Source organism: Protomyctophum bolini (assembly GCF_963924005.1).
Source record: "Protomyctophum bolini genome assembly, chromosome: 7".
NCBI classification, from domain to species: domain Eukaryota; kingdom Metazoa; phylum Chordata; class Actinopteri; order Myctophiformes; family Myctophidae; genus Protomyctophum; species Protomyctophum bolini.
In genome coordinates this window covers 6,077,537-6,088,682 of record NC_137868.1, presented here as the reverse complement: position 1 = coordinate 6,088,682, position 11,146 = coordinate 6,077,537, and the positions used below count along the sequence as shown (strand labels likewise).

The window sequence follows — 11,146 nt, the reverse complement described above, 5'->3', positions numbered from 1 at the left end:
TTGTAATGTGTCATGTCGGTATGTGTCACAGAGTATGGAAATAGTCAGACCCCCTAGGGGTTAAGGGTCAGATTTTTTTGTTATTACGCTAACAAGCCGCCATTGTTGTCGAGTCTCTGTTCTCTCTCTCTGGGGTCGCCAGGCGAGAGGTCTGCCCCATCCCGACGGACGGACGGATGGCGCGGGGGGACGGGGGGGGAGGGGGGGGGGACAGACGGACGGGACAGACAGACAGACAGACAGAACGGGGCCCCAGTGGGTGCCCCGGCCCCGACCCGTCCATTTAGTGTCGGGCTCGGGGCCGTGTTGTTTTTCTATGAATAGGTCATTGACCGAGAGTCATGAGGATGTGTCCTGTGTCCTGGATTTGATTCGATTATGTCGTTGCTGTCGAGGCAGACACCTCTCTTACCTCCATGTTTAAACTACGTTGCTGTGTCGAGGCAGACACTTCTCTTACTGTACCTCCATGTTTAAACTGTTATGTCGAGGCAGACACCTCTCTTACCTCCATGTTTAAACTACGTTGCTGTCGAGGCAGACACCTCTCGTACCTCCATGTTTAAACTACGTTTCTGTCTTGGCAGACACCTCTCTTATACCTCCATGTTTAAACTGTTATGTCGAGGCAGACACCTCTCTTGTACCTCCATGTTTAAACTACGTTGCTGTCGAGGCAGACACCTCTCGTACCTCCATGTTTAAACTGTTATGTCGAGGCAGACACCTCTCTTGTACCTCCATGTTTAAACTACGTTGCTGTCGAGGCAGACACCTCTCGTACCTCCATGTTTAAACTGTTATGTCGAGGCAGACACCTCTCTTGTACCTCCATGTTTAAACTACGTTGCTGTCAAGGCAGACACCTCTCTCACCTCCATATTTAAACTGTTATGTTGAGGCAGACACCTCTCTTACCTCCATGTTTAAACTGTTATGTCGAGGCAGACACCTCTCGTACCTCCATGTTTAAACTGTTTTCCTTAATTAATGCCCTGTCCTACTTGATGATCACACTACAGCAGGGGGTTTTCAACTGACTGTGAAACAGGGACCACCACCCTGACTTAAGAATCACCCTGGGGACCACTGTTGTGTTGTGTTGGGTGGGGATATGGGCTTAGGTTAGTGTTTTTGTAGCCTCGGAAACCCAGACGGTTAGCTCAACCGTCTGGGCACCGATAGGCTGCTAAGCCAGCCTGACGGCGTGCCGCGGGTTCGACTCCCGATCCCGAACAGCCTCTGCCGCGTCGTGTCTTCCCCCCCATTTCCTGTCAGTCTACTTTCAACCTATCAATAAAGGCAGAAAAAGCCAAAAAAAGAAAGCATAGGTGGACCACCCCCCAGGCTAGTGTTTTTGTAACTTGCTATACGCTATACGCACATCAAGATACAATCGACGGACTGTTTCGAAACCAATTGTCCATGGACTATTAATAATTTTCCCTAATAATAATAATGACTCAACCAGACAATCCGGTGCACTTCCCTCTCCTGAGATTCTAACTCTAAGTAAATGACGACATGGTCGACAGTCATCATAAGAGGAAAGAAATAACACATCCTACATTAATTACTAAATGTGTGGTCAGGGACCGCATGATGCAATACCTTCACGGACCACCAGCGGTCCACGGACCACCTGTTGGAAACCCCTGCATTACTAAAGCATCCAAAGTAGCAGATCTACAAGCATCCAAAGTAGCAGATCTACAAGCTCGAAAACTTGTGGATCCTGAAGAAAACATATCGGTTTTGGAACATGTGAGGTTTCCACCCGACAGAGACGATATTATGATATGAAAAATGTGACGTATTTATCCCAGTTTCGTGCAAAACTAATGCTTGGAATGGGCTCAGAATCATGAAAACCCCCTAGTTTGACACGTCGTCACATGCTATACTTAAAGCATAATGACATTTGGAAACATTTTTTCCTTATAGGTTGTCTATGGCGTGTGCCGGTCACACACATAGGCTATAACTGGTGATAACTGGCTACTGATTTGGAAGAATTATCATCATGCCAAAATATAAACTAGAGACATGTACTGTAGGAATACAAAAATCTAAAACTAATTTGCGTCAGGTGGTACCCGCACCAATTCATGAAAACATCAGTGTTTTGGCCCCTCTGCACTATACATACATACATATACCAGACCTCTGTCCCCTCTGAGCAAAGAACATCAGAACTCACCTTCTTTCTCCCAGACCTGCTCACTGCAGAGGTCACGACCTGCAGCACCACACCCCAGAACACACACAGCCTGGAGAGAGAGGGAGAGGAAGGGGGAGGGGGGGATATGACGTTTACCAGCAGTCTAAACATTATTCTGTCTGAGTTGCGTGCTGTTGCGTCTGTTTTCCATGACCTTAACATGAAGTTCAACACAGAAGGTTCATTCTTCTGCATGCTCCAATGTTTCTCCACAGCAGCATAATGGACTCCGGCACCATGAAGCATGGCCGCGGGACTGACAGCACATGTTGCACTGACCTCTCCCTCCCTGTGTCCAACTCTAACTGCATTATGACAACAGCAACAACAATATGGACCTTTCTTGCTTTGGCTGCAACATGGGCTTTTTTGTTATGATCACTTTTTGTTTTCAATACTTTAGGTTCAAGTTCAACCCATTTAGAGCTGAGCTCGATTATACAAATGTCGTCTAAATCCTGACAGCCGACATCCATCTGATTTGAGTTAAAAACTTTGGCTCTGAAAGAATATATATTCAAAGATTTGCCTACAAGCCTACAAGCCCAGAATGGTTATAAGCCCAAAACCACAACAATGATTCGCCATGCAACTCCTTGCAACGTTTAAAAAGGAAAAAGAAAGAAAAAAGAAATTCTAAAACATTTCAAGAAATTGCCTAAAATGTTATGTAATTATTTTCTGTCTTTTGGTTGTTTGAATACATCATTTATACTTTTTCTTGCTCCCCCAGAGTTAGTGTCGAAGTGTCCTTGAGCAAGACTCTGAACCCCTAATTGCTCCTGATGTGCAGGTTGGTGGTGTTTGTAAGGTACCGCCCCTTGGAAATAAGTCTTCCACACGGAAGTTCCAGACTAATAGTACGCAGTGATATTAGTCTGGTCATGCCAGGCTAGGCCTACATACAGTATAATACTGGCAATAGCGGGAAAGTCACAAAATGACTCGTGAGCTATACAGTACTCGTGAGGTAAAGTATAATTTGCCATAGCCTACTTACTTGAGCATTTCCATTTTCCCTTAGAATTATTACAGTAGGTTATATTCTATAAGTCAAGCTACAGTGCCCAGCAAACCCAGCTTGCAACATTAATAAAGTTAATGCATTACTAATTACAATCCAATAATATGAATATGAATATGATTGGTAAACCATGGTGGACCGTTTTGGTAGTGTAAGTATATTTTGATGGCATACTTTTACTTGTAACAGATAATTTCTACATTGTGGTATTAATAATTTTACTTGAGTAAAACAATGAGTAGTTATTCCATACTGTCTGTACTATACTACTGGCAGCGTTGCCAGATTCTGCGAGAGAAACAAGAAACTATGGTATATGAAAACCAGGCCAGAAGAAGCGATCACCACCAAGATCAAGTTCAAATTAAACCTGTATACATCAACAAAAATCACACATTGTGAGCTTGTAGATCTGCTATTTTAACAACAACAACAACAAGAACAACAACAACAACCTATCATCAATCCACTGGTGTAAACAACATTTATGGAGAAAGAAATAAGCCCCAACACAAACAAGCCCCAAGAAACTGCAACCACTTGCCAGTCTGTAAATACACAAGTCCCAACGTCACTTAATAACAAGCAGACATACGTAGATGTAGATCTGCTATGCTACGAGGCACAACCACACACTCTTTAGCTAGTGGAGATGACATACGTAGATGTAGATCTGCTATGCTACAAGGCACAACCCCACACTCTTTAGCTAGTGGAGATGACGGTCGGTGTACGACATAACATGGATTTCTAAACAAATTATTTATTTCAATGGAAACATTGCGTTCAGGAGAGATCAGAAGAGTTGTAGGAAGAAGGCACTTCTCCTGAACGCTGCCTTCGGGTATTAGTGGGATTAGTAAATGCTGCATTCATGGTGTGGAGATCGAGGGCACTTTTTTTACAGATGGGTAAAAGGGCAGGGGCTCAAGCCCCCTTTGATGTCTATGTGTGTGCAGACAAGACACTGTTCCTCTCTTCTTCCTCAGCCTGTTTTCCCCTCACTACTGGACAAAGTACTCAGTGTTTTACTTAAGTAAAAGTATCAATAGTGTAATGTAGAAATACTCTGTAAAAGTCTGGAATTAAACATTTACTTGAGTAAAAGTACAAAAAGTTTTTTGGGTATCAAAATGTACTTGAAAGTAACAAACAAAAAAAAGCAGATAACAATAATAACAATGTGTTGCATCGCGGCACATTGTGAGCTTGTAGATCTTCAATTTTTCAAATGGCCGTAATGTATCTACACAGTAGGGGCTGCAAGTGGTTAATGTAGCCTATATATATTTTTAATAATAATCTAAATCTACAAAGTATAACTATTAGTAACTAAAGTTTTAAAATAAATGTAGTGGAGTAAAAGTACAATATTTAGATCCAAGGTGTAGTGGAGTTGAAGTAAAACAAGTAGCCTATTATAAATTGAGGAATTCTCAAAGTAAAAAATAGTACAAGTACAGTACTTAAGTAAATGTAACTGAGTTACTTTCCACAGACCACTGTCTGTTTCCCCTCCTCAGCGTGGCCTCCGGCCCAGCTGGCTGTGATATTTGATCTGACAACGCCGCGGCCTGAACCCATGCCACATTCTTTGGGCCCGGTGCGACGCGCTGCGAGCTTGTAGATCTGCTATCAGGAGGGATTTAATGACTAAATAGGACGCTGACCAAAAACAAAAAAAGGAGACCACTTAGAACGTGAGACCAGATCTGATCTATCAGGAGACCACAGGAGGGGGGGGGGGGGTGAAGGGGTAACAAGACTACTCGCCCCGTTTCTGTTTTCCTCCCAGAATTTTCCCCAGTGAGGGGTGGGAGAGGCTGGACAGCAGACGGCTGGACTTTGAATTTCTCTAACTATAAACTTTCATGACAGCCGACTAGCCTAAGTACAATTATAATTCATGAAAAGCTACTACAGTGAAGTCTGTTCACATAAATTGTTGTAGGATAATGTGGGGATTATCTGACGAGGTACCATTTGAGGGGGCAAGTTATAATTTCTTTCACCATGTAGTAAACGCTGCATTCGTGGTCTGGAAAGGGCAGTTGTTTTACAGACGGGTTTCCCCTTGTTCTCCTTTGTACACACTATAGCGATTTTATAGAGTTGTTTATGACATGTACTATCGTGTTATTTCCCCCCAGGGACTTGTTTTGTGTTATCCTTTTTAGCCTTACTGTCTGACTGTACCTCGGGCCGTTTACATTTCTGACTAATAATCTATTCATCTAATCAATCAATCAAGCCCCATTTAAATGAAAACACCAGATCCACAACCAACCAGTGACGCAGGTATAGCCTGCATCCTGCATTCTTTTCTTAGACTCACTAAATTGAGAAAAGGACGCAATCATGTCACCCTACGGGGGGGTCCTGGGGTGCGATACTGTACTCAGTACTGTACTCTTGCCACCCCTTTAGTTTGAAAACATATAAACATCATGTCGCGGGGGGGGGGGGGGGGGGGGGGAGGTGAGTGAGTAAATATCTTGTTTGGCCTGTAAATACATGCCCAAAATATAGGGTCGGCAGGTTTCAAACTAAGTGCTAAATAAATGTATGTTTGCCAACAAGAGAAATGAGTCACACGTCACAGTAATTAATGGACGACTGAACAGCGTCACTATTATCATAATGAAGATCACTATGCCGAGACCACACCTCCTCCAGAGGCCTGGAGGGGCTTTAGCGCCTTTCCGATCACACCCCGCCACTCCTCCAGAACAAACTAAATGGCAGCGATTAAAATGATAACATCTACAGTCTACAGAGTGTCACAAGTATCAACAGGACAAGATCTACGCTGATTTGGCTTGCCTTCTGTGCGCGTGTGCGTGTGTGTGTGTGTGTGTGTGTGTGTGTGTGTGTGTGTGTGTGTGTGTGTGTGTGCGTGCGTGCGTGTGTGGATCGTGTGGTGTGAGGCCAATACAAATCATGCAGCTGACACAGAGGACCACTTGAGTCTTTGAAGTGGTCCTCTGTGTCGACTGCATGATTTGTAAAGGGTCCATTTATAGAGCCGTTCTCCACAGCACTTTGCAGTGTGCATTACAGTACAGTAGTACACTATTACAGTACGCTCACACACCGATGGTACACCAATACAGTACACTCACACACCGTCCGATGGTGGGGGAAACCATGCAAGGCACCAACCTGCTCATTACAGTACACTCACACACCGATGGCGGGGGAAACCATGCAAGGCACCAACCAGGTCATTACAGTACACTCACACACCGTCCAATGGCGGGGGAAACCATGCAAGGCACCAACCTGCTCATTACAGTACACTCACACACCGATGGTGGAGGAAACCATGCAAGGCACCACCCTGCTCATTACAGTACACTCACACACCGATGGTGGAGGAAACCATGCAAGGCACCAACCTGCTCATTACAGTACACTCACACACCGATGGCGGGGGAAACCATGCAAGGCACCAACCTGCTCATTACAGTACACTCACACACCGATGGTGGAGGAAACCATGCAAGGCACCAACCTGCTCATTACAGTACACTCACACACCGATGGCGGGGGAAACCATGCAAGGCACCAACCAGGTCATTACAGTACACTCACACACCGTCCAATGGCGGGGGAAACCATGCAAGGCACCAACCTGCTCATTACAGTACACTCACACACCGATGGCGGGGGAAACCATGCAAGGCACCAACCAGGTCATTACAGTACACTCACACACCGTCCAATGGCGGGGGAAACCATGCAAGGCACCAACCTGCTCATTACAGTACACTCACACACCGATGGCGGGGGAAACCATGCAAGGCACCACCAACCTGCTCATCAGGAGCAGAGCAGGGTTCAGAGTCTTGCTCAAGGACACTTTTAGACTGCAGTCACATCCAGTTGAATCCAAATTCAAATCTGATTTATATTTCTCAAATCTGATCTTTTGGCCCCCGACCGTTCACACTGCGTTTGCAAGTGGCATCTAGCTGTCACAGATCTGTGTGTTAACTAAGTTCAGACTGGCAGCCAAATCCGGCCTGATTTCCGATCTGTCTGTGTCTGATGAGTTTAAACAATACGCATGTCCATTGTCCATTATAACTCTATGGGCGCTAATAGTTCTCAGGTCTTGTTTTTGTCCTCTCTTTTTTTCTCATTGTATGGATTTTGGTCAGAAATGGCTTTGGACAGGCTGTCCTCGCCTTATTGTAGAGACGCCTCTGTAAGGGACTTTGTTTACTAAACCTGTACGTGCCTGTACCGGGCCTACTGGAGAACGATGCAACTTTGGAACCTAATATTACCCGTTGTCAACTTGTCATACTGTAGCATTTTAACTGTCTGTCTGTCTGTCGGTCTGTGTCCCACATGGAGATCGTATCGCGTCTGTTTGATGGTTGCTTTCCTTATCCTGTCCGCTATGTAAAGCTGTCATCGTAGAACACTTTAATTACAGATGTGACTATTTTACACGTATCTGCCTGTCTGCCTGTGTAAGAGGACTGTGACAAGTGGACCGGTTAGTTAAGTAATCAATTGTCAGGTGTGGGGTTGCCATGGCAATCAATTGGCTGAAATTGCACAGGTGATATGAGGGGACTTAGGCTGATTAGGCCCACTGGCAGAGGCTGAGCAGAGCCTTTTGTGGTGGTTCTGGAGAACCGTGGGTCCGACCGACTCGATACCGGGCACTGCACTCCCTGCGGGGGTGTGGAACGCGTGTGTGTGTGGCAAACTGTTCTCGAGTTACATGCATTACAACCGTACACACACACACACACACACGCAAACACGCAGACATGTAGAGACGTGGTGCGTTCATAGTAGGATACACACAAATAACAATGACATATTCTGCAAGTTACTTGCCCAGATATCTCCTGATTTATTTTATGAAAGTCATAAGATGTCTTTGGGCAGAGCATTCCAGAGAGCTGACCACAGTGAGTTTGATGTGTGTGCTGGGAGGAGGAGTATTAGGAGAGATCCTACACAGACCCACAAACTGACAGATGGACGTCCAACTCCGTAATGTGTTGGTTGTTGTGTATGAAGTTATGAACAATTACAGCTGACGTGCCAACAGTTGAGATTCCAATGTGAGCTCTGTCCAGCTGCGTCTCTGTCTGTGTCTCTCTCTGGGTCTCTGTCTGTGTCTCTGTCTTTCTGTCTGTGTGTCTGTCTGTGCCTCTCTGTCTGTGTCTCTCTCTGTGTCTCTGTCTTTCTGTCTGTGTGTCTGTCTGTGCCTCTCTGTCTGTGTCTCTCTGTCTGTGCCTCTCTGTCTGTGTCTCTGTCTGTCTGTCTGTGTCTGTGACTGTGTCTGTGTGTCTGTGCCTCTGACACTTTTTTATGTGGCACATGGTGACATCGGCCAATTCACGATTAGAAGCTGCTAATGTATTTATGGCCCAAAATATTTAAATCTCAGAAAAAATCTCTTAAAAACAGAAACAACACAAACAGTTACAATATAGAGATAAGAGGTTTCTCCCCCGACAGCAACGACATGGCAACATTATTATTATTTGAATAAAAATGTGACGTTTTCCCAGAAAAAGGTCAGGATTTAGAAGTCGTTTTTAAGAATGGTCTTCAGTTCTGAGCCAAGCATCTGAGAACATTTATAGTTGGTGATTGTCCTAGAGTATAATGTCCAGACACTGCAAATTAAAAGTTTCGTTAAAGTTTAGCTGAAAGCCACACCACGGACCTGCCATTTGTCTTTCTGTTCTCATTGTTGAACTTGACCTTGATGCTTGAATGTCAAGTTTTACTCTGGGAACAATTTATAATAAATGTTCTGAATAATAGCAAAACAATAAATGGTGCATCTGGTGGCTATATACAGTATGCATCCTTTCACGCACACACACACGCACATACGCACACATACACACACACGCACACGATGGAAGAGGAAACCACGCGAGGCAAGCAGACAGACAGACAGACAGACAGACAGACAGACAGACAGACAGACAGACAGACAGACAGACAGACAGGCAGACCTTTCAGAGCCACTCCATAATAAAAACATGTCTTCCATGTTTCCGTTTGCCTTTCTTCTAAACGATTATTTCACTCTTGCGTGCAAAATGTAACAATACAAATATTGAATCTTCACAGTTACAGTATAATAAGAAGTTACAGTCTAGACTACAGAATTGAAGTCAAGCAGGTTGTGCAAATAAAAAAATAAAAAGGCGTTGATCAACATCAACATTGGTGCAGTGGTAAAATGTACTGTAGACTGGCATACTGTATCATACAATTTAGAATCTAGAATGCCATCTTCCCATGGTTACGGAGGCAGGATCAGGGCAGTTCACAACCTCACAAAGTATATAAATACATTGTGCACATCGCAGTCAATATAAATATTATGTGCAGACTCTGCAGAGCTATAGCAATTCTGAGCAAAACGTGCAATTTGTGCAAAGAAGACACATTACCCCAAAAGAATATTGTGTGTGCTCTCCGTTTGGTGTGAGCGTGAAATTACAGGGTATAAAGACAGTCAGGTCCTCGAGCTCAGAGCTCCATATTGGTGGCTGTGAGAACGTGGGACCAAACACATGCACCTCAGTGTGGTGTCCGTGAGACACACTAAACACATGCACCTCAGTGTGGTGTCCGTGAGACACACTAAACACATGCACCTCAGTGTGGTGTCCGTGAGACACACTAAACACATGCACCTCAGTGTGGTGTCCGTGAGACACACTAGAGTGGTTCTACTTCTGTCCCTTGGCGAGAGTGTGACGCGGGACGGAGAGCAAGGTGTGTGTGTGTCACTGTGTGTGTGTGTGTGTGTGTGTGTGTGTGTGTGTGTGTGTGTGTGTGTGTGTGTGTGTGTGTGTGTGTGTGTGTGTGTGTGTGTGTGTGTGTGTGTGTGCGTGTGCATGTGTTTGTTCATGTATGTTGTAGTGATTGCAGTTTGTATGTCATTGTATGTTGCATTCCGTTTTCCGAAAGCACTTGGACTTGAACTGGACCTTCCCTTCGGTTCATATGTACGGCCAGAGGGTCGTGTTTGTATTTCTTTGTGCCTTTATTACACTTACGCTGTTCTAATGTTTATGTTACTCCATATGTTCCATTATTTATGTGCCTGTTTGTTTATGCTTTACTTTAAACACTTTGACGTTTAGGGTCGTTTGGCCTGCGAGAGTCACCACTAAATCTACCAGTATGCAGAACCAGCTTTTTCTTGTCTTTTTTTTTTTGGACTCGGTTCTCAAACTTATTTGGCAGCGGCTGCGATAAACGTTTTGATCCACGGCACCCTTGAATTATATTGTTACCATATATTCATATTATGGTTTTGTAAATATGCAATCGTTTAGATACAGTTTATGACACGCGGGTAAACTTGAGAGAATATCTGTTTCCATTTGACTGAAGACTGAAAATAACTCCAGCATTCCTATTCTAGGGGGACATTCGCCAAAAAAAAACATTGCAACGGGACGCATGTACAAACCTATAGATCTGCCATTTTTGGCAAAGAGATTTGGAGCCAGTTACACGACCACCTCACACTAAAGTTAAATCTTAGACTAGTTATAGCTTAAATGGCTTTTACATCAAACCATTTAAGCTATAATTAGGCTAAGTTTGAACTTAGTGCGAGTTGGTGCACCTGACTCTTGGTGTAGATTGAAAAAGAAGTACAGTGCAACTCGCAAGTGGTTAAACCTGAAGTGATATTGATCAATTCCAAATATTATCCAGTGATTTCGGGGCACCCAGCTGGGCTTTGTGCCACGGCAGACGGTCTATAGGGTATTTGACGTGCCAGACAGCACCCACTTTAAGAAGGGGGTGATATGATGGAGGGGAAAGGAACTGGTTGGAATAACGTGTTCCTTCCACGCGCTACGACGTCCAACCAGGGAAACTCCCCCCTGTCA

At 44.4% G+C, this 11,146-nt stretch overlaps 1 protein-coding gene across 3 annotated transcripts in view; it reads right to left on the bottom strand.

Annotated features, from left to right (window-relative positions):
* adamtsl4 (ADAMTS-like 4) overlaps positions 1-11,146 on the bottom strand; it is a 90,899-nt gene that overhangs the window by 73,418 nt on the left and 6,335 nt on the right. For all 3 annotated transcript variants that reach the window (XR_013964375.1, XR_013964376.1, XM_080768428.1), the window contains exon 2: positions 2,201-2,270. Coding sequence is in view for 1 of the 3 variants with exons in the window: in XM_080768428.1 (XP_080624554.1) it covers positions 2,201-2,270 (70 nt within the window). In the remaining 2 variants the exon portion in view is untranslated. The remainder of the gene's footprint in view (positions 1-2,200; positions 2,271-11,146) is intronic.